This window comes from Ovis aries, chromosome 2 (assembly GCF_016772045.2).
Source record: "Ovis aries strain OAR_USU_Benz2616 breed Rambouillet chromosome 2, ARS-UI_Ramb_v3.0, whole genome shotgun sequence".
NCBI classification, from domain to species: Eukaryota; Metazoa; Chordata; class Mammalia; order Artiodactyla; family Bovidae; genus Ovis; species Ovis aries.
Window position 1 is genome coordinate 211,720,743 of NC_056055.1, and position 24,369 is coordinate 211,745,111.

The window sequence follows — 24,369 nt, forward strand, 5'->3', positions numbered from 1 at the left end:
TGTTCGGTGAGCCATTTAATAAAGATTAGTTTTACAGTCTTCATTTATGTGTTCCTAGGCCCTGAGCATCATGCTGTTTTTCTAAATCCTCCCATATTTTGACCTCTACTCCTGACCAGATAACAAAACACAAAACAATGTAAGAATAACACAAGTGCTGGATTCTTATGTAGCCTCATGAGTTTTTTTTTTTTTTAGCCTCATGAGTTTTTAACAAAAAACCCCCATAATCAAGAATTAATGAACAATTAGGTCCCTAATAAAATTTAATCAATATATTGCTTCTTAGTAAGATAATTCTAAATATGCTAATTATGTACTAGTAAATAAAGCTATTAACAAAATACCCTGTTTAGGTCCTCCCCACCGCCCACCAGATGTGTGAGCTTAAAAGCAACTTGAAAGTTCACTGTACAAAAACCTACTTGTGATGATGAATTCTGGGTTCTTGATATAACATTGACATTAGTAACTGCAGTAAAACTGCTTTGGGATCCTGGTTCTGTGCGCTGAAAAGCAAATTCTTCAAATCTAGTTCTTTCTCCTGCCATGGAAAGACCATTGAGAGTGTCATACATTAAATGTAACTGGTAAGTATTAGACTTTCTGTTTTCCTAGTTTGGTAATGTGAGTCTTGATCTGTTTATTGATTTTATTTTTTTAAATTCATGTATCAAAAAACAAAACGAAGGAAATTTTATAGAAATCTCGGTCACACTTGCCGTTTCTGGGGTCCTGACAGTTTATACCCAGTCTATCATTCCTTTAACCTCACCTCCCTTTACTATGTTCCTGCTTTCTGTAACTCTTGAAAAGTGAAAGTGAAGTCGCTCAGTTGTGTCTGACTCTCTGCGACCCCATGGACTGTAGCCTACCAGGCTCCTCCATCCACAGGATTTTCCAGGCAAGGGTACTGGGGTGGGTTGCCATTTCCTTCTCCAGGGGATCTTGCCAACCCTGGGATCGAACCCAGGTCTCCCACATTGCAGGCAGATGCTTTACTGTCGAAGCCACCAGGGAAGCCCAGCTTCTTCAAATCAGTGTCCATGCATTAAAAATGGTTGTTGTATACAGAGCTGTCTAGTTACTTTGTAGTATAGCATTTTACCTGTGTTGTTTTTGTATTAATGTTAAATCCACCATGTATAATATAGCTCAGTACATCTTGGGTATAAATAATTTCTAATTTATTGGGTATACTGGCATACTGCACCTAGGGCATACTTCACTAATTTATATAATGTTAGAGCCTCTAGAACAATGAATAAGATCCAAGAGAGTATACAGATTATTTGTTATTTAATACACATTATCCCAGTTAAGTTTTGTGTTACTAGCAGAGTTCTCGTTTCAAAGGTATCATCTTGGCACTGTAAGGTCCTAAGGGCAATTCAACTAGGTTGAGTTACTTAGATGCATCTCATCCAATTTATCAAAATTCTGAAGAAGCTTCAGCGAATCAGCATCTCCACAAAAGGAACCAGGTATGGTAATCTCTAAAGGGCAACCTTGTACTAAGACGTTCTGAGTCCAGAGCACAGTGCTAGAGACTGAAGTCCTATCCAGGAGGACGGTAGAAAATAACTCCGGTTAGTAAACATAGGAAGGAAATTCTTAATTTCCATAAAGTGGATGGAATCCCAGTCCACATAATTCTGAATTGACTACATGAATTTGCTGTTTGATGTTCATGGCACCATGGATGTTTTGTGTAATTAGTGACTTCTGGGTTATTACTTCATGAGGCAGGGCTTTTGGAGATCAGAATTTTATTATTTTCAGTTTTTACTACTAGTGCTCATGTCCTCATTTGAACTTACCTATTGCTGTTTCACTCAAGTGTCTTTTCTTTCTTCCCTGTAATAGCTGCACAGAAGATTCTGACTTTATGTGAGGCTTGCATATAGAGGAATATCCATTTCTCCATTGATTCAGAGAAGTATTACGTACTAAAATGGAAAGAAAAATGAAATTTTAGTTCCTTAACACAAGTATGGTGAACATGTTAACTTGCTTTTACTTTATAACAATGCAGAATATTGACATACCAGTTCAAAATGACATATATAACATGAAGAAATACCCCTAAGCTGAAAATAACAGAGTAAGATTTATTAAAAACATCTTAATGAAGTGCCCCAATTCCTATAGTTTCTCATTTGAAGAGGAAAGGTGATCTGTTCTGTCTTCTAAGTTATAAACTTTTAGTTTATGCTCACCCTTAAATCTGGGAATAATTCAGGACTAAGTAAGATTATAGAATCATAAGAGACTGGGATCTCTTGGGAGCAATAACCAGATTTCATCAATCTCTTGACAGTGCCTACTGCCATTTTTAAAGCAATGGATTTTTAAAACTTTAAAGTCATTTAATATCTCTGTGTACCAGCTGCCTGAACTGTAAAATAGGGATAATAGCTATTGTGGGATTATGGGGATTAAGTGAGTTAATTCCTGTAGTGGTCACTAGAAGGATTTCTGACCTCAGTATGCAATAAATGTTAGTTTCATCATTACTGTTTTCTTTCTGAACCCTATATTTGCAATGCTGGATTAATAACCAGATTGGCTTCTTTTTTTGAAATGTTTGGAGATGTGGAAAGGTTGGCTTAAGTGACAAATTCTAACACTGGAAAAAATAGTATGGATGGTCTGTCAACAGTGACAGGGACTAAGATTCCATGATGGCAAAGCACCCTAAAAATGATAGACAAAACTTTTACACATAGATGCACAGATCTACACATTTACATCCACATTAGCATGTTAAAAAATGAAACTTTTAAGTAGAACAATTTCTGAACAAGCTCTGAAAGCCTAATACCTTAAGAAATTTGAAGAGCAAACTGCAAAAGCATAAGAGAGTAAAAGTCTGATCATTAAGGAGCTCTGAATGTGGAGGAAAGAAACAGTCATCTGTAGCAGAATTACCTGTAAAATGACTACACATACTATCACAGCCAGCATCCTTGAAGCTTCAGCAGAGAAATGGATGGGTGGATAGATGAGGCAGCACCCAGGTGCCCCACTTTGAAAACATGTCCTGCCCATCCATAACTGCCTCTGAAAACAATATTGAGTGTAAATTTCTTCCTCTTCCATGAAGAGGATCTCAAGCAGTGGCAAAACTATCTTAGTCAACACGAACTTCAGAGATGAAAACACGACTCCAACAAGAAGTACTAACAACAAATGTGAAAGTTTTCTCAAGAACTATGTAATGGGTTCACAGAATACAAATTTATAAGTCTTCAAAATAATATTGCCAAGAGAAAGGCAAAAGGCCTCTCCAAAGAGATCTCAGAAACAGAAAGGATAATTGAGGAACAAAATCACTGCTCACTGGCCTGAATAACAGAATGGATGTAACTAAAAATCACGATCATTGAACTGGAAGAGTAATTCTAAAACTCAAAGGAACAGAGTGATGGAAACAGGAAAAAAATTTCTAGAAGAGGACAAACCAAAAGAGGGTAAAAAAAGGAAAGAATAGAGTGAATGAGAGGCAATATTGGAAGAAGCAATAACCAAAATTTTTTACACAATAGTAACCCTAAGGTTTCAGTAACTTGAGCATCAAAGCAAATGGCGGGGGGCCAGGGTGGGGGCGGGGGGATGACCAAACATCAGTATGAAGACATCCTAAGAGTTACCAGAGAAGGGGGAAATTATCATAAAGGAATGAGAATCAGACTGACATAAAAGCAAATGCAGGAGAAAAATGGTGGCTTAAAGCACTCATGGAAAACTAAACCTACTCCCTCAGAGATTTCTACCTGAGAAAAATAATGCAGAGAAATATGTTAAATAGTATAAGATAGTAGGCATAATTCTAAAATTCATTTCTACAAGGGTGTATCTAAAATTGTGAGTTGGGTTTTAAAACACCTGGCATGTATTGGTGTTCCAATAGTGTCCACCAGTCTTGTTTTCCAGAGTATTTTCAAGAAAAATCCAGGTAAATTCAACCCATTTCTTCTAAAGGAATTCGCCACTCACCTTGTCTCGTAAAAGCACATCAGACTTTCCGAATCAAGCTTAACCTTTACTTAAGTGATCCTTTTAATTTTACTGAAAAGTTTCATTACACTTTTCTCACTCTTTGGTAATTTGTAATGTTATAATGGACTCTTGAAATAGTAGGAAATATATGGCAATTCAGAGTGTAACACACATTCTCTTTACCTATGCTCATTGTAGTAACCCCAGCCTTTCAGCTTGCTTACCCAGATTTTCTGAACTCCATCCTAAAATATATTTTGACCCAGTATCTCTCATATTCCGTCTTCCCTTCCTCCCTTTCACTTATAGAGAGCCAGTTACATGCCAGGCATGTAATTAGATTTACTTTTTAAAATATAACTTTCTACAGGGATTTGGGGAAAATAATTGATTAGGCTATTTCAGCAGTATAGATAAGCGATCATTAATTTGGACTAAACTGGTAGAAATACAGAGGAGCAGGTTTGAAGCGTAAGATCACTGATAGTGGGGTTTAGATATGAGGTAAGCATAGGTAAAGAAGGCTGAGCCTTAGGGTTCTGACCTGTGTGGGTTGTTCCTCTTTCTGCACTTTAAACTTTTTATTTTGACATAATTTCAGACTTAGAGAAAACCTGCAGTAACAACAAGTGCCATTTAAATTCTGATGCCCTAAATATTAACGTTTTACCACACTGGCTTTCAATGAGATTAAGTTGACACGATGCTTCTCTATTCTAGATATGCCAGTGTTTAAGGGCATTCTCTTACATAGCCACACAACCATCAAAACCAAGAATTAGTGCTGTTAGCTAACTGTAGACCTTACTCAAAGTTCACCAGTTAGTCCTGTAATGTTTACAGAAAATCCTTATGCTGTATTCAGTTGACAGGTTTCTATTTCCTCATATCTGAAAGAGTTCCAGTGTCTAGTTTTTCATGACTGAATATTTTGATGAGTGTAGCCCTTAAGTTGGCTTTGGTATTTTCTCACCACTAGCAACTACTCAATTCTTCAATTTTTTGTCTTTTCTCTACTTTGTTGTTAGCTGAAATGAGTAGTTGTCAAATTGCTAACTCTAATGCACAGTATAGGATAAATCCAAGATCTGAGGCAAAGCACAAAACCATCTATTTACCGTCAATTTATCCCGCAAGAATAACAGGCTATGACAAGGTATGCAATTGTTTCCATTTGAAAATCTTACATATAATGGGCCAACAGCATCTGAACCACCTGGGACCTTGTTAGAATCTCAGACCCCATTCCATGCTTACTGAATTAGAACCTGCATTCTAACAATAGCCCCAAAGTAATCTGCACTTTAAAACTTGAGAAACTGATTTGGAACACTTGACTTTTCCTCTAGATTCCAGTTAAGTATTACCTAAAGCTACACTTGGCATCACCATCTTACTGGAGTTCCCTTTTGCCTTTTCCCCATCACCCTTAACCTCTCTTCCTCTGCTGTCCACTAGGCAGTTTACACACTCATCCTCTCTTTTAGAATATTTTTATCATGGTGGTACCCATAATATCATTTAATAGTCATTTATGTGTCTGCTTCTATCACATAATTTAACTTCCCATGATTCACCTTTGATTTTTCAGCACTTACTAGTCTACTTGGCACAGAGAAGGTGGTCAGTAAATACTGGGTTCTAGTTTTAGTCAGTTCTACAGAAAAGAAAAACTAGTGACCAGCTATTTAAGACAGATACAGGATGAAATTTGGGTTGAGAGGGGGAGGGAATGGGGAAAGTAGAAAAGGAGAGTGAAAGTTGCTCATTTGTCCGACTCTTTGTGACCCCATGGACTATACAGTCCATGGAATTCTCCAGGCCAGAATACTGAGTGGGTAGCTTTTCCCTTCTCCAGTGGATCTTCCTAACCAAGAGACTGAACCCAGGTCTCCCACATTGCAGGTGAATTCTTTATCAGCTGAGCCACAAGGGAAGCCCAGTAAAGGAGAGATTGGTACACAAAAAAGTACTGATTTGCCTAAGTTACAGTGCAAGTTTGATGCAGGAAGCAGAATACTCAAAGCCAGTGCTCTGGGACAACCAGAGGGATGGGATAGGGAGAGAGGAGAGGGAGGGTTCAAGATGGGGGGGACACGTGTGTACCTGTGGCTGATTCATGTCAGTGTATGGCAAGAACCATCACAATACTGTAAAGTTATCCTCCAATTAAATTAATAAAGTGAAAAAAAAAGTAGCATTCAATTCAAATGTTTTCCACTCCTAGCTTTTAATTTTCCATTACTAACAGGTCATTATATTATTGATACATCAGTATTAATTTTGTGCCTAACATTTACACTGCTCCATTTTTTTAAAGTCAGATAAATTAGAGTAACATTAGAAGAAACATAATTGCAGAAGAAATAGAATAACTTTGTTTTTGCAAATTCACTTTCAGTCATATATATAAATTTCATATTCACATTTCAAATGTAACATTTTAATTTGGATGTATGTATAACTTTTTTTTAACCTGATAACTCACTGTTACTTTTTCAGATGGTCACCTAACATTCCTCTGATTAGAAACAGTAGCATTTAACTATTCCCTAGCTGTTGGAACTACTTATAATCATCATAATTTTATTTGTATTATGGACATTCTTAGAATAATCATCTTGCACACATTTTTTAATTAAAAAATTGTTAGTCTAGGATAAATTCCAAGAAGCACAATTGTATCATGAAAAATATCTAAACATAAGCTATGCTACTGCTAAGTTACTTCAGTCGTGTCTGACTCTGTGACCCCACAGACGGCAGCCCACCAGGCTCCCCCGTCCCTGGGATTCTCCAGGCAAGAACAATGGAGTGGGTTGCCATTTCCTTCTCCAATGCATGAAAGTGAAAAGTGAAAGTGAAGTCGGTCAGTCGTGTCCGACTCCTAGCGACCCCATGGACTGCAGCCTACCAGGCTCCTCCATCCATGGGATTTTCCAGGCAAGAGTACTTTCCTGTATTTCTTTTGCACAGGCAATTCCTTGTTCTTAGTGCTTTCATTTCTTTAACTTTTTACAGAGGAAAAATTTCAAGAAACATAAATGAAATAATGAACTCCCCGGAATAATGAACTCCCCTGTTCCTATGATTCAGCATCAAGAGTGTTGAACAACCAACTTGTTTTCTCTGTCTCCCACCTGTTGTTTTTTGCTGGAGTATTTAAAAACACATTCCAAATATTGCCTACATATATATCAGCTTGAATCGAATAAACTAATAGATAAACTGTGTTTATGTAACCACATGCATTATTACATCTAACAATAATTTATTAATATGCAACAGTAAGTCCATGTTCAAATTTCTTGTCTGAGAAACTGTGTGTGTGTGTGTCTGTGTGTGTATACAGCTGAGTTGTTAATTAGGATCTCTTAAGAGGCCTACAGGCTGCATCTGGCTGATGCAAGTATAAATATTTTTACATAGATATAATTGTATCACTTGTTTTTGTTCAGTCCCTAAATCAAGTCATGTCCAATTCTTTGTGACCCCATGGACTGTAGACCGCCAGGCTCCTCTGTCTATGGGGTTTCCCAGGCAACAGTGGAGTGGGTTGCCATTTCCTTCTTGAGGGCCCCTTCCCGGATCAGGGGTTGAAACTGTGTCTCTTTCATTGGCAGGTAGATTCTTTACCACTGGAGCTCCCTGGAAAGTCCCAGTTGTATCATACATAGAAGTAAAACTTTTGTCCTTTTAGATCACTCACCATTCTTGGATAAATGTTTATATCCTTAGATAAACTTTTACAATGTTTTTAAAAATGTTATGTTCCACTGGGTTAGACAGATAACCATATTACTATTGTTCTCCAAGTTGTTTTTAATTTTTCATTACCACAAATAATGTTAAGTATATCTGTGAATAAAGGTGGTTTCATATTTAGCATTAGACTGGGTTCTTGGAAATGGATTTATCAGGTCAGAATAAAGTTTAGTAAACGTTTATTGTGAACAAGTACAGAAGTTTTAATGAGATTTAAAGAAATTAATTATTTAAAGGCCTTATAATGCATTTCAGGAGATCTTCCCACCTCAGGGATCGAACCAGTGTCTCTCAGGTGGGTTCTTTACCACTAGCGCCAAGGCTATAACAAATGCATTTCACAGTACTTCCCAAAAGGCTTGTATCAATTAATTGTACCTGAAATGTTTGAGGGTACTATTTTTGCTACACTTTTGCCAGACTGATGATTATAATGTCTGATATTATTAGTGTAATTGGAAAAAGGAGAAACATCTAGCACAGTGTCTGCCACAGATACCCAGTACATGTTAGCTACACTTTTTCTAAATTTACTTATCTTTAAATTGAAGGACAATTGCTTTACAGAATTTTGCTGTTTTCTGTCAAACCTCAACATGAATCAGTCATAGGTATACATATATCCCCACCCTTTTGATTAATTAGCATTTTCATTATCATTGAATACATCTAGTTTTTCTTCTAATTCTTTTAAGATACCACCTTTAATAGTTACCTCTTTAATCTATCTGGAATGTATTTTACTGTTCATCCACCTTAAATTTGTTTTAAGGTGCTATATGACAAAAAGATCTCGTTATTTTACCAAAAAGTCATTCCTTAATACCTATGATTACAGAAAAAAAGTCATTTTAAACGTGGTCTCTGAGCAAGACTACTTGGATTTGAATCCTGCATCTACTACATTTTAACCGTGATTTGGGAAAAATTAGTCAAGTAGAAAATAGCCTATAGCCTGACATATTATGCGGAACAGTTTAAAAAATGCTTTAACAGAGCTAAACAAATGTATATAGGACATTTGAGCTCATAGCCACCTTAACTTCTTTTTTCTAAACAAATCACTTTCATACTTAATGGGAAGGCCACCAGCTTGAATAATCATCTTAAGACAGAATGATAGATTTTTTTTTCCATCAAAAACTGTTAAATAAGATTTTTTTCAACAGAAAAGAGATGTTAAGATAGGAAACTTCTTTATGTCTTGCATTAAAGGAGTGGGAAAATGACTAAAGGTTTCAGCAGCCCACTGTGGCTCCTTTGCCTGTGTGTGAAAGGGCTTCCCTGGTGGCTCAGATGGTAAAGAATCTGCCTGCAGTGCAGGAGACCTGGGTTCAATCCCTGCATTGGGAAGATCCCCTGGAGAAGGGAATGGTCACCCACTCCAGTATTCTTGTCTGAAGAATTCGTTGGACAGAGGAGCCTGATACAGTCCATGGAGCCAAAAAACTCAGACACAACTTTGCCTGTGTGTACTGAAAACTTACAGGGTTGTGCAGATAAAGCCCTTTAATACTGTACTAGTGTATAAGGAATGCTTCATAAGAATCGTTTACTATTATTTATTAGTTAGGCTATCATTTCCACACTAATAGGAAATATCACTCATATAATAAATCCTTGGGCTTATTTCTGGGCTTTTTATTTAGTTCCCTTGGCTTCTAACAGCATCACAATGTTTTAATGATTATACCTTTATATTCGGCTCATATCTGATACCTTATCAGTTCAGTTCAGTAACTCAGTCATGTCCGACTCTTTGCAACCCCGTGGACTGCAGCACGCTAGGCTTCCCTATCCATCATCAACTCCTGGAGCTTGCTCAAATTCATGTCAATCGAGTTGGTGATGCCATCCAACCATCTCATCCTCTGTCATGCCCTTCTCCTCCTGCCTTCAATCTTTTGCAGCATCAGAGTCTTTTCAAATAAGTCAGTTCTAATCAGGTGGCCAAAGTACTGGAGTCTCAGCTTCAGCCATCAATCCTTCCAATGAACATCCAGGACTGATCTTCAGGATGGACTGGTTGGATCTCCTTGCAGTCCAAGGGACTCTCAAGAGTCTTCTCCAACACCACAGTTCAAAAGCATCAATTCTTCAGCACTCAGCTTTCTTTATAGTCCAACTCTCACATCCATACATGACCACTGGAAAAACCATAGCTTTGACTACATGGACCTTTGTTGGCAAGGTAATGTCTTTGCTTTTTAATATGCTGTCTAGATTGGTCATAACTTTTCTTCCAAGGATCAAGTGTCTTTTAATTTCATGGCTGCAGTCACCATCTGCAGTGATTTTGGAGCCCCCCAAAATAAAGTCTGTCACTGTTTCTCCATCTATTTTCCATGAAGTGATGGGACCAGATGCCATGATCTTAGTGTTCTGAATGTTGAGCTTTAAGCCAACTTGTTCACTCTCTTCTTTCACTTTCATCAAGAGGCTCTTTAGTTCTTGTTTGCTTTCTGTTCTAAGGGTGGTGTCATCTGCATGTCTGAGGTTATTGACATTTCTCCCAGAAATCTTGATTCCAGCTTGTGTTTCATCCAGCCCAGTGTTTCTCATGATGTACTTACTCTGCATATAAGTTAAATAAGCAGGATGACAATATACAGCCTTGACATACTCCTTTCCTGATTTGGAACCAGTCTGTTGTTCCATGTCCACTTCTAACTGTTGCTTCCTGACTGGCATACAGGTTTCTCAGGAGGCAGGTCAGGTGGTCTGGGATTCCCATCTCTTTCAGAATTTTCCACAGTTTATTGTGATCCACACAGTCAAAGGCTTTGGCATAGTCAATAAAGCAGAAATAGGTGTTTTTCTGAAATTCTCTTCTTTTTTGATGATCCAACAGATGTTGGCAATTTGATCTCCGGTTCCTCTGCCTTTTCTATATCCACCTTAAACATCTGGAAGTTCACAGTTCACATATTGCTCAAGCCTGGCTGGAGAATTTTGAGCATTACTTCACTTGTGTGTGAGATGAGTGCAATTGTGCTGTAGTTTGAGCATTCTTTGGCATTGCCTTTCTTTGGCATTGAAATGAACACTGACCTTTTCCAGTCCTGTGGCCACTGCTGAGTTTTCCAAATTTGCTGGCATTTTGAGTGCAGCACTTTCACAGCATCATCCTTTAGGATTTGAAATAGCTCAACTGGAATTCCATCACCATTTCTGACCTTTATGTACTGACACCTTATAGAACTTTTAAAAGTTTTATTGGATAGTCAACATTTACTTTAAGAAGAATACCTCTGGGATTCTGATTAGACTTACATTATAAGTTCATTTGAGGAAAAATGACACCTATAGTTACAACTTTTCTTTTGACAGGAACAGAGTATTTCTCTCCGTACAAGCACATATACTCTTCTGTTCCTCAGTAAACTTTTCAAGTTTCCTTCATGTAATTTCTTGTTAAGTTTAATCCTAGATATTTTGTATTTTCATTGTCAATATGTCTAGGATAATTTATTGTTTTACAAATTCTAATGGGTTATTTTGGTATTTATAAAGGCTACTTGTTTTTTAAGTTTATTTAAAGATCTGTTACGTTCCAAAACTCCACTTCTAACAGGTATTCACATTCAGTTGATTGCTGAGTTTTTGAGGGAGATGATGATTTCATCTGGAAATGTTTTGTGTAACATTTTGATGTTGAGAAATACACAGATGTATTTTCTTTCTTTTTTTGCCTGCTTCCAAGCACAATGTCCCCATCCCCAATTTAGAGTTTCATTAATTTTTCAAGTTTTATTTTGCGTCTTTAGTGTTTTATTTAAAATTCTTAGAAACTGATACATGATATGAGTATATAAACATATTCCCCAAAATGACTAACAATACTATTTATTGAATAGTTCTCCACTTTCAGATTTACAATTCTTCCTTTAAATAATAAAGAATAAGCTATGTAGTCTGCTTCATGAATCTACTTTGCGAAATGTAAGCAAAATGGAAGCTATTCTAATGTTTATAGCTTTCTGTAATGTTTTTATATGTGGTTGGGCTAGATTCTCTCAATATTTTTTCCAGCAATTCCTTTTACATTTTCCCATTAATTCTTTCAATGGGCTTTATAATTATTTTAAATTAACCAAATTCTTTTAGAACTTCAAGTTACACTGCACCAAACATAAACCAATAGGAAGAACTGATATGCTAATTATTCTTACCATCCAGTAGTTCTGTAGTGCTGTTTTCCCATGTTTATTTAAATTTCCTTTTATATTTATCAATAACATTTCATAATTCTCATTCTATATTCAATAAGTATTACACATTTCCTATTAGGATTACTGCTGTGTATTTTCTATTTGTGTGTGATGTGTGAAAAGTGAATATTAAAAATTAAGGATTTACATTCATTCCTTTGTTAAATTTTATGTCCTTAGCAAAAGTAATAAGTAAATAAAGATGTAAAAAGTATATAAAGTACAAGATTTATAAGTAACATACCAGGTGATGGAGATATGATACAGTCTCCTAAATATTTATTTTCAGTAAGATCTCCTTTTATTTCAGTTTTTTTTAACAGTGTTTCAAAGTGAAAATGAAGAGGCACATCTAGAAAAATAAAGCAAACAAAAATATTTTCAGTGAAATCACTCTTTATACTGTCCCATATTAAGATTTAGAAAAATAAGCGAAAGCTTGAAATATCACAACTATTACAAGTGACAAAATATTATTTCCAAGTGTAAGCAATATTTTGGAAATTACTGATTATGCATAATAAATAAACACTAGTTATGAACAATTTTGTAAACTAAAATAGTACATAAGGTGAACAAAATTATAAACATTAAATACTACTTGCAGATGAAACACATGCTCCCAAAAGGTCTTTAATAAAATATACAGTCAAACCTAAGTCCGTTCCTCCCACCCCTACAAACTCTGCATTTGAAATAATGAAGTTTCCAAAAGACATAATTATACAAGTTTAGTTACTTGAAGGAAAAAGACTATAATTCAGATGCAACCTTTTATGAAAGTGTCATTTCACATTCCCTTAGTTTACTACTATTATGAATCACAAAATTAAATCTACTTTTACAAAAAATCAAAACATACTGACAAACTAATTCTCTTCTTTTAAGCAGAGACTTAGGAGAGTAGTTCAATTCACTATGTTTATATTCCATACTCTCACAACCAAAAGAGAAGCTAAGTAAATAAAATAGATGTGCTTCACATTTATTAACTAAAGTGTATTTTCTTCAATCAAGAATGCAAAAACAATCATCTTAAAAAGCATTCAATAGAGATACCTAAAATCTTTCCTAAGAAATATAAAGAAATATTCTATAAAGTGGTTGATTTATTCAAAGTTTTGCTACTGAAGATATTTTTAAGAACTAATTATGAATGCATAAATTAACATAGATCCAGAAAAAGTCTCAATTTTAAACAAAGACGTAGCTTTCCATCAAAATAATGTATTTTAATAGCAGATCCATACTCAAGTGTGGAAAAATATGCATACAAAAATGGGTTTTAAGTATCATCTTGGAAACTTCCCCATGGGGCAGAGGTAAGATAGCTTTCAGTGCTATCACTATACAAAGACCATAAGAAAACTATATAACAAAATGAAAATAAGAATAGAAATTAAATATACTGCCTAAGCATTACAGGATTCTGATATTTCCAATTACCAAAACAAGTTTCTCCAAAGAAATATCACCTAGTTATATAGGTGTATCTATTTATATAGAGTATCACCTATTCTACCACTGTTCTTTAGTTGCTGAAAACCTGACATAAGTAGGGAAGGTGCTTGTTCTACTCATATACCTTCCTTAGAACCCACCCTGTACCCTGTGAGCTTTTATTAAAATTTCGTAACACTGTATTCCACTTAATAGTTTATATTTCAGTTGTCGAATTGGAATGCAAGTACCTTGAGGGATTTATTTGTATTCATTTTCCTATTATACCTAGTATACAGCAGGTATTCAGACTTTTATTAAATGAACACAAGAAGAAATAGATAACCCTAACTAGTAGGTAAGGAAGCTAATCTTACTTTATTAGATGTAACATTAGTAGGATGAAAGATACTTATGCCAGATCTCAGGTTTTTTAATCAGAAACGAATTTACTAATAAAAAAACAGGAAGTAAAGAGTATGGCTAGGAGTATGGCTCTGGAGAAAGACAACTTCAGGTCAAATCCTGTCTCCATCATTTACTAGCTGTGTACTCTTGGATGAGTAATTTAACATCTCTAAGCCTCAATGTTCTTATATGTAAGATAAAGACGACAAAAATCACTCTCATAGGGTTGCAAGAATTAGAGGAAAATGTAATGTGCTTATAGGATCCATTGTATTCTAAGATCAAATGTTGGCTGTGTTATTATTGTCATAAATATTATTTTTTCTTTCTTTAAGGTTTCCTCAAAGATACAGTAGAACAGCTACTACAAGGAGCTTACTTCAATGTATGGTATAGCTAAGAAACCACTGTAATACTGGTAAAAACCAAACTAAGATTCAGGGCAGGAATAGGTACAAGAAATGGTGCTTTACAAAGAGGAGCAGTCCCTGGATGATTAGAACCAAAAGCTGAAAAGGAAACAAAAGCTTATTTGAGATATCTTCCCATAAAGAAATGAACTTGAGATAACCAGTGTGAAGAATGTTTTCTTTTTTTACCCTAAACATTTACTTCAGTTTCAATGTACATAAGACTGGAAACAGAAAACAGAAAACAGGAACTGCAGAGAAACTTAAAGCCGTGTCAGGGACATAGGGATGTAATGCCTCATCCGCTCCGTTGTAGATTACTGGTATTTCTGAGGTTCAAAAGTTGAGTACGTCTAAAGATGGACAATTTTCTTCTCTGAAATTCAATGCTGATTATAGATGGGGGAATACTATATGGCGGGAAAACTCCATGCCAAAAAAGAAAAAAAAAAAAAAAACACATTAGGAAAAGAACCCTGACTTATTGAGAAACATTTCAATAGCATAGCCATATTGTCAATAAAATGATAAAAATTTAACACTCAAAGGGAGATCAAAAGCTAAGTACTTTGCAAAGTTAGTCAAAATGGTTTCCAAGGAATTAAAAAATCAACTTGCAAAGACAGAACATTAATTCATTAATTAATTTATAAGGAGGTTTACCTGATGGCAATGATAGAACAGAATGGAAAGAAGAATCTAACTCTGATACATGTTCTGTTAACATTTGAGACTTTGAATTGTGTTCACAGCTACTCCAAATTGAAGCTGACTGCAGGCAAGGCATCTGTGTGGTGTTTAAAAACCTTGTTTCTTTTGAAGGCAAAGTCTGTAAGGAAAAAAAGAATAATAATTTAAAGACTTCATTTTTTTTTTGGAAAACTGATTCAGAGAGAATATAACAGTTATAGTACAGTGTGTGAATGACATCAGCAAGAAGTCCTGGATTACTGAATTACCTTGGGGAGAGCACTTTATGAAAAAGAGAAATGAGTTTGAACAACTTTAGGTCAAAAGAAAATGATTACACTTCAGATTAGTGAGAAATGCAACACTGAGCAGGTACCATGCTAGGAAAAGTTGTGCTTACAGCGGACCCTTGAGCACAGGCTTGAACGATGCAGGTCCATTTATATGCGGGGTTTTTTCCCACTTAATAGGTACTATAGTACTGTGTGAGCCATGGTTGGCTCAATCCTTGGATGCTGAACCACAAGACAGGGAGGAAGGCCAACTGACTATAAAGTTACACATTACCTTAGACCTTTTTTTTTTTGCTGTGTGAGGGTTGATGCCTCTAACCCCACCTTGTTCCAGGGTCAACTGTACTATTTTCCTCCTTCTAACCTGTTATAACCAATGAGTGAAACTAGAGTCTGCTTTGAATTATAATGCCAGGCAATATCTACACTGGAACAACAGTGAAACACTATGAAGAATATCATATACTCACATTAAATAAAACTGAATTTAAAATAAAACATTACTTACATTACTATATATAAAATAGACAGCCAACGGGAATTTGCTGTATGGCTCAGGAAACTCAAACAGGGGCACTATATCAACCTAGAGGGGTGGGATGGGAAGGGAATGGGAGGGAGGTTCAAAAGGGAGGGGATATATGTATACCTATGGCTGATTAATGTTGAGGTTTGACAGAAAACAACAAAATTCTATAAAGCAATTATCCTTCAATAAAAAAAGATGTATAAAATATGCAATATGTTACATGAGTCTGAGTTTAAGGTAAAGTTAAAATTCCAGAAATCTCATGAAAACCATGTTGCTAAATAAAAAAAGTTACGCTGCTACATTAAAAACATATAATGTTTAAATGTTGGGTTCTTAAATTATTTTTTTCTGGTTATAACTAACTGGGCTTCTCTGGTGGCTCAGATGATAAAGAATCAGTCTGCAATGTGGGAGACCCAGGTTCAATCCCTGGATCGGGAAGATCCCCTGGAGAAGGGAATGGCAACCCACTCCGGTATTCTTGCCTGGAGAATCCCATGGACAGAGGAGCCTGGCAGCCTACAGTCCATGGGGTCACAAAGAATTGGACATGACTGAGTGACTAACAGGGCAAATAAGGATATAACCAATGAAAAAATCTATAAAACAGAAAAAATATTTTAAAAATTAATATGAGTTTACTTGCATTCCTTCTGTTACCTCTTACCTCCACCTACTACAGTATCATTAGGACTCTTTTTTTTATGAAATGATATTTAAAATGCTCATAATAACAGAATTTTAGATGCTATTAAAAATTTACTTTGTAAACTTACATTAAGTTTGTCAACTTTCTAGAGTTTGAGTTTCCTGGCTAACTGGCATGTTTTCTCTGTGTTTTGACAGAGAGAGGCATAGCCATGCCTGCCATAGCATTTAACTAGATTTCCTTTGGACTGTGAGCTCCTTGAAGGTTGGGACTATAATTTGTTCAATCCTGTATTCCTGGAACCTGACACAATCCCTAACATATGGTTGAAGCTTGAGTGCTGACCAAATGCATTTTATCTCATTTGCTCTTAAAAAAACTTAAGTGAATAGAATTTTCAAATACATGTGTCCCTGAGACTATTCCACTGGGGGAAAAACAGTTCCTGTTAATATATGCTAAAATTTATCATGTAATAAATTTATATTTGTTTATATTGCATTGGCCAAGACTTAGGTCTGCTAATCATACCCAGCTGCAAGAAGTCTAGGAAATGCAGTCATTATTCTGGGTGGTCAAGCAAATTGATGATTTTGTAAGAAAATATAACACGTGGGACATGATAATAAAGCTGTGAGTTATTTCCAAAATTTATTCTAATGATGCTATATATCTATGGGAACAATTGCAATTTCTTACCTTTACAAGATGCATTGGTACTTGTGACTCACTCTAGAATTATTTGTTCTTTTATGATGTAAAAAAGATATAAGGAACAATTATTTAAAAGTACAAAGAAAAAAATGTGCTAACCTCTTTTTTCCATGTACGGCTAGAACGTTATAAATAAAAGGTGATAAAATCTGAATATTTACCATGTAATTAGTTTTCTCTCGCTATTTTTCCAAATCCAGGAAACCCATTAGCCAATTTGAAACTATCCTAAATAATTATGGAGACAAGTGAGGGGCATCTAGGAAAAGGCTTTTTTTCCCCTGCAGAGAAAGTGAAGCCCAGGAGGCTGAAAAGGAATGGATGGAGAAATAAGAGAAAAACCTGGAGATTCTTGCCAATAAAAATTCAAATGTCTAGAGGGAGTGATCAACAATACCATATGCTGCATAAGATTCAAGCAAAGTAAAGCCTGAAAACTACCCACTACATGTTTTAATTTTAGTAATGAACCATTTCATATATACAAAAAAGTACATGATTTATAAGTGAGGTATAAAATAATGTTTAAAAAGCACCTATACACACCACTACTTTTAGAAACAGAACAATGCCAATATCTTTGATGACTTTTCTTCTTGTCCCGCCTCCATGAGCCTGTGGTGAAGACTGCTACTTTCCTCCCAATATCTGTGTTGTCTTCCTCCCTGTTCTAAAACTCCTGATTTTCAGTTGGGCACATTTCTCAAGTGTCCTTGCATCTACAAATTACTAAATTCTAGTCAGAACACCATGAAGAGTAGTCATCTGTGCAACCTTTAGAAACTTCGCTTTAGAAGGTAATTTAGCACTCCATTCTTCTACCTGTGATGGTGATCCCTGTCCTGCCCCCTGCCCCTCAATCTTGTGAGTAAGGGTAATGCTCAAAAGATCAAACAAAAAGTCAGGAGGAGCCTGGTTCCTAGGTAGGTTTTTCCATTAACCAAACATATTATCTATGAGTCACAACAGTTTAGATTCTTTCATTCAGTTCTAAAACCTTTAACTATTTTTATTTATAAGGTTCCTAACATGCTAGATAGGCTCACCAGTTCAATAATAAATAGAAATGGCCTAAAGACATATTGTTTTGTCCCTTATTATACAGTAAATGCTTCTAAAAATTTTTCATAATTAAAAATTACAAGGATTAAGAATGATTGCAGATTTTTTTTCTGTATACTCTTTATCAGGATGTATGCCTTCTCTGCCAAAGTATTTTTTAAAACTATGTTAATGTTGAACTTAATCATATACTTTTTATGAACCTATTGAAATGACGACTTAACTTGTCTTAATGTGGGTTACTACATTAACAAATTTATAAATGTCAAAGCAACTTTCCATTTTTCTTGAGGACTCTTGCTAGAGATTTAACAATTTCTTTGCAAAGAACCAGAAGCTGGATTTCTTTTCTATATTGCATATGACAATTTTTGCATATGTATGTTTGTTCTTATGTTTCACTGATTCTGGTTTATTAGGATTGATAAAATATTTTGTCATGTTTTTCCCCTCAATTAACTTAAACTTATACATTCTTCTCTTTTCCTTTAGTGGTTTTCCTAGAGATGACAATGCATATGTAACTTATGGCTTTTAGAGTATAAAACAAATTATTCTTTTTACCACTTCCCTGAAAACAGTGGAACATTAGAACACTTTTAAACTCCATTCACTCTCCTCTTTGTTACTGTTGTAATGCATTTCAATTCCATATATATTAAAACACTACACTATACCACCATTATTTTTACTGTTAGCATTCACATCACCCATATACTTATTCTCTCCGTGGTTCCTTACTTCTTCCTACAGTCCTGTCTCCATACAGGATCGTGCTCCTTCTCCTGTTGTCATTATTATTAGTGCAGATTTGCTGTCAACAAATTCCCTCCATTTTTACTTATTTGAAACTTTTGTATATCATCATTTTTAAGGATATTTTTATGGATATAGAATACCAGATTGACTTTTTTTCCTTTCAGCACTTTAAAGAATATTCACCTTTTCATCTGGTTTCCATTATTTCTACTCAGTGTGCAGGCATGCTAAGTCACTTCAGTCATGTCAGACTCTGCAACCTATGGACCGTCACCTCCAGGCTCCTGTGATCATGGGATTCTCCAGGCAAGAATACTGGAGTGGCTTGCCATTTCCTCCTCCAGGGGATCTGCCCAACCCAGGGATGGAACCTGCATCTCCTATAGCTCCTGCACTGGCAGACAGGTTCTTTACCACTAGTGCCCCCTGGGAAGCTCCTTCTACCTAGTAGTTAGGTCTTATTGATGACCTCATTTGAAGGCAGTGTATCTTTTTTACCCTGACTACTTATAATATTTTTCTGTGTCCTCACTTTTTAGCAGGCCTCCTATGTCTTGATATAATTTCTATGTGTTTGTTATTTTTGAGTTTCAGAGAATTTGTATCCATCAGTCGATGTCCTGCTTTAGTTTCAGAAATACTATTATTTGTTCAAATGTTACTTCCCCCCTATTTTCTTTCCTTTCTTCTAGAGTCCAATAACATATATGGCTAATTTTTTTCACTAATTCACAGTTCTCTAATTCTGTTTGTGTATGTTTTTTTTCTATTTTTATCTCTGTGCTTCTGTTTGAGTATTTTATCTTAATAAGTCTTTTGGTTCGTTAACTATATCTTATACTCCCCTGGTGGCTCAGACGGTAAAGCATCTGCCCACAGTGCAAGAGACCCGGGTTTGATCCCCAGGTCGGGAAGATCTCCTGGAGAAGGAAATGGCAACCCACTCCAGTATTCTCGCCTGGAAAATCCCATGGACAGAGGAGCCTCTTAGGCTGTAATCCATGGGATCACAAAGAGTTGGACAAGACTGAGCGAGTTCACTTCAGTCACTTTCACTTTATACTCCATTACGGCTTCCCTGGTAGCTCAGCTGGTAAAGAATCCACCTGAAATGCAGGAGACCCCGGTTCAATTCCAGGGACAGGAAGATACCCTGAAGAGGGCATAGGCTACCCACTTTTGGGCTTCCCTGGTGACTCAGCTGGTAAAGAATCCATTTGCAATATGGGAGACCTGGGTTTGACCCCTGGGTTAGGAAGATCCTCTGGAGAAGGGCATGACAACCCACTCTAGTGTTCATGCCTGGAGAATGCCATGGACGGAGACTGGAGGGCTAGAGTCCATGGGGTCACAAAAAGTCAGACACGACTGAGTGATTAAGTACAGCACAGCATGCTCTTAACAGATAAGCATAATATATGCTCCATTACTAACTATATCTTAGTAATCTGTCTTTTTCTCTCTTGAAGGCTAGTCATCTGGTCCTATCTTTTGGGATGCCTAGTAATTTTTGATTGAATGACAGATGGTATATTTTTAAAAATCATAAAGGCTCCAAATGACGTCATTTTCTCCATAGAGGATTTTCCTTCTCAACTGCTAAGCAGATAAATTGCAGGTTTCTCTCCTTTAATCTTACTTGGGGAGTGTGCTCAGTTAAGTATGGGTTGCTGCCCTCATATGACTTTCTATACTTAATTTATTCTTGGCCCTTCAAGATTTTCAGTTAAGTGTTTGCTATATTTTACAGACTTTTCCAAAATCCTTCAGACCTTAAGAAAAAAATCTTCAGAGTACACTGAGACTGCCACCTTTCTTTGAAGGGGTTTTGTCACAGATTATTTTTTTTAAGCCTACTGTTCTCTGCAGCTCGAGTATTTAGCCAGTGTTATGAGGAAAACGTAAGCATAATATATGCTCCATATATATGCAAGAGTGAACGTCGACATTCTAGGATCAGCAAATTAAAATGGACTGGAATGGGTGAATTTAACTCAGATGACCACTGTATCTACTACTGTGGGCAGGAATCCCTTAGAAGAAATGGAGTAGCCTTCATGGTCAACAAAAGAGTCTGAAATGCAGTACTTGGATGCAATCTCAAAAACGACAGAATGATCTCTGTTCGTCTCCAAGGCGAACCATTCAATATCACAGTTATCCAAGTCTATGCCCCAACCAGTAACCCTGAAGAAGCTGAGGTTGAACAGTTCTATGAAGACCTACAAGACCTTTTAGAACTAACACCCAAAAAGATGTCCTCTTCATTACAGGGGACTGGAATGCAAAAGTAGGAAGTCAAGAAACACCTGAGGTAACAGGCAAATTTGGCCTTGGAATATGGAATGAAGCAGGGCAAAGGCTAATAGAGTTTTGCCAAGAGAACACATTGGTCATAGCGAACACCCTCTTCCAACAACACAGGAGAAGACTCTACACATGGACATCACCAGATGGTCAACACCGAAATCAGATTGATTATATTCTTGGCAGCCAAAGATGGAGAAGCTCTATATAGTCAGCAAAAACAAGACCAGGAGCTGACTGTGGCTCAGATCATGAACTCCTTATTGCCAAATGCAGACTGAAATTGAAGAAAGTAGGGAAAACCGCTAGACCATTCAGGTATCACCTAAATCAAATCCCTTATGATTATACAGTAGAAGTGAGAAATAGATTTAATGGACTAGATATGATAGTGTGTCTGATGAACTATGGACGGAGGTTCATGACATTGTACAGGAGACAGGGATCAAGACCATCGCCATGGAAAAGAAATGCAAAAAAGCAAAAAGGCTGTCTGGGGAGGCCTTACAAATAGCTGTGAAAAGAAGAGAGGCGAAAAGTAAAGGAGAAAAGGAAAGATATAAGCATCTGAATGCAGAGTTCCAAAGAATAGCAAGGAGAGATAAGAAAGCCTTCTTCAGCGATCAATGCAAACAAATAGAGGAAAAGAACAGAATGGGAAAGACTAGAGATCTCTTCAAGAAAATTAGAGATACCAAGGGAACACTGCATACAAAGATGGGCTCAAAAAAGGACAGAAATGGCATGGACTAACAGAAGCAGAAGATATTAAGAAGAGGTGGCAAGAATACACAGACAAACTGTACAAAAGAGACCTTCATGACCAAGATAATCACGATGGCGTGATCACTCACCTAAAGCCAGATCCTGGAATGCGAAGTCAAGTGGGCCTTAGAAAGCATCACTATGAAGAAAGCTAGTGGAGGTGATGGAATGCCAGTTGAGCTATTTCAAATCCTGGAAGATGATGCTGTCAAAGTGCTGCACTCAATATGCCAGAAAATTTGGAAAACTCAGCAGTGGCCACAGGACTGGAAAAGGTCAGTTTTCATTCCAATCCCAAAGAAAGGCAATGTCAAGGAATGCTTAAACTACCGCACAATTGCACTCATCTCACACGCTAGTAGACTAATGCTCAAAATTCTCCAGCCAGGCTTCAGCGATACGTGAACAGTGAACTTCCAGATGTTCAAGCTTGTTTTAGAAAAGGCAGAGGGACCAGAGATCAACTTGCCAACATCCGCTGGATCATGGAAAAAGCAAGAGAGTTCCAGAAAAACATCCATTTCTGCTTTATTTACCATGCCAAAGCCTTTGACTGTGTGGATCACAAGAAACTGTGGAAAATTCTGAAAGAGATGGGAATCCCAGACCACCTGACCTGCCGCTTGAGAAACCTGTATGCAGGTCAGGAAGCAACAGTTAGAACTGGACATGGAACAACAGACTGGTTCCAAACAGAAAAAGGAGTACGCTAAGGCTGTATATTGTCACCCTGCTTATTTAACTGCTATGCAGGGTACATCATGAGAAATACTGGGCTGGAAGAAGCACAAGCTGGAATCAAGATTGCCGGGAGAAATATCAATAACCTCAGATACGCAGATGACACCACCCTTGTGGCAAAAAGTGAAGAGGAACTAAAAAGCCCCAATGAAAGTGAAAGTGGAGAGTGAAAAAGTTGGCTTAAAGCTCAACATTCAGGAAACGAAGATTATGGCATCCGGTCCCATCACTTCATGGGAAATAGATGGGAAACAGTGGAAACAATGTCAGACTTTATTTTTTGGGGGGCTCCAAAATCATGGCAGATGGTGATTGCAGCCATGAAATTAAAAGACACCTACTCCTTGGAAGGAAAATTATGAACAACCTAGATAGCATATTAAAAAGCAGAGAGATTACTTTGCCAACAAATGTCCGTCTAGTCAAGGCTATGATTTTTCCAGTGGTCATGTATTGATATGAGAGTTGGACAGTGGAGAAAGCTGAGGGCCGAAGACTTGATGCTTTTGAACTGTGGTGTTGGAGAAGACTCTTGTGAGTCCCTTGGACTGCACAGAGATCCAACCTTTCCACCCTAAAGGAGATCAGTCCTGGGTGTTCTTTGGAAGGAATGATGCTAAAGCTGAAACTCCAATACTTTGACCACCTCATGTGAAGAGCTGACTCACTGGAAAGACCCTGATTTTGAGAGGGATTGGGGGCAGGAGGAGAAGGGGACAACAGAGGATGAGATGGCTGGATGGCATCACCAACTCAATGGACATGAGTCTGGGTGAACTCTGGGAGTTAGTGATGGACAGGGAGGCCTGGAGTGCTGCAGTTCATGGGGTCGCAAAGAGTCGGACACAACTGAGCAACTGAACTGAACTGAACTGTTGAGGAAAACATTGGTCAAAATGTTCTGAAGTGAAAACTGGCCATGTGTTTCAGATCTCAGAAAAGAGCCCAACAGCATCCCTCATACCATCATCTACTAGCAACTGCACCAAATTTGAAAATTTCTGTCAAAGCTCCAGGACAAAAGTGGTTGCAGAAGCTAACTATCCTAGGTGTTTCCCTCTGTGAACACATATGCTGAATCATCTCCTCTAACCATTATATTTTTTCACTTATTTTTATATCTTCCAATTCTTTTTTTCCCCCTCAGTTTTCTCATATAAAATCTGGCATGAAAGAATAAATATGTATAAGGTATTCATAAGTTGAAATAGTGTCTGTCACATAATAATTGCTTAATAACTATTAGCTATTATTATTTGACATTCTTATTAGAGATTAGTATTGCAAAAGGGACAAAATCAAGTAAAAATGCATACTAAATTATGCTTTTTATGAATTTTGCCCAGCAAAGCGATCATAACCTCTACAAATGATGATTCTAAATAATTACCCCAATCCTTTTACCTCTATTTCTTTTATCTTGTTGCTCTGACAGAACAAGTAGTGTAACAATTGCCTATAAAAACGTGGAGGATAAAAAGGTATGTAATGAATTCATAGATCTGGCTAAGGAGGTTTCTAGGCAGAATATTTAAGTTAAGTGCCAATTGTTCACTTAACTGCCTATCATTAAGTGTGGACGGAGCAATGAGCTTAGGTAGAAAAGGAGCTAAGTTTTTAA

The 24,369-nt window shown here is 36.7% G+C and overlaps 1 protein-coding gene across 11 annotated transcripts in view; it reads right to left on the bottom strand.

Moving 5' to 3' along the window:
• KANSL1L (KAT8 regulatory NSL complex subunit 1 like) overlaps nucleotides 1-24,369 on the bottom strand; it is a 141,143-nt gene that overhangs the window by 14,313 nt on the left and 102,461 nt on the right. For all 11 annotated transcript variants that reach the window (XM_027965146.3, XM_027965148.3, XM_027965147.3 and 8 more), the window contains exons 7-10: nucleotides 14,900-15,065; nucleotides 12,223-12,330; nucleotides 1,821-1,949; nucleotides 426-544 (exon numbers count right to left, since the gene is read on the bottom strand). In XM_027965146.3, coding sequence (XP_027820947.1) covers nucleotides 426-544; nucleotides 1,821-1,949; nucleotides 12,223-12,330; nucleotides 14,900-15,065 — 522 coding nt within the window. The remainder of the gene's footprint in view (nucleotides 1-425; nucleotides 545-1,820; nucleotides 1,950-12,222; nucleotides 12,331-14,899; nucleotides 15,066-24,369) is intronic.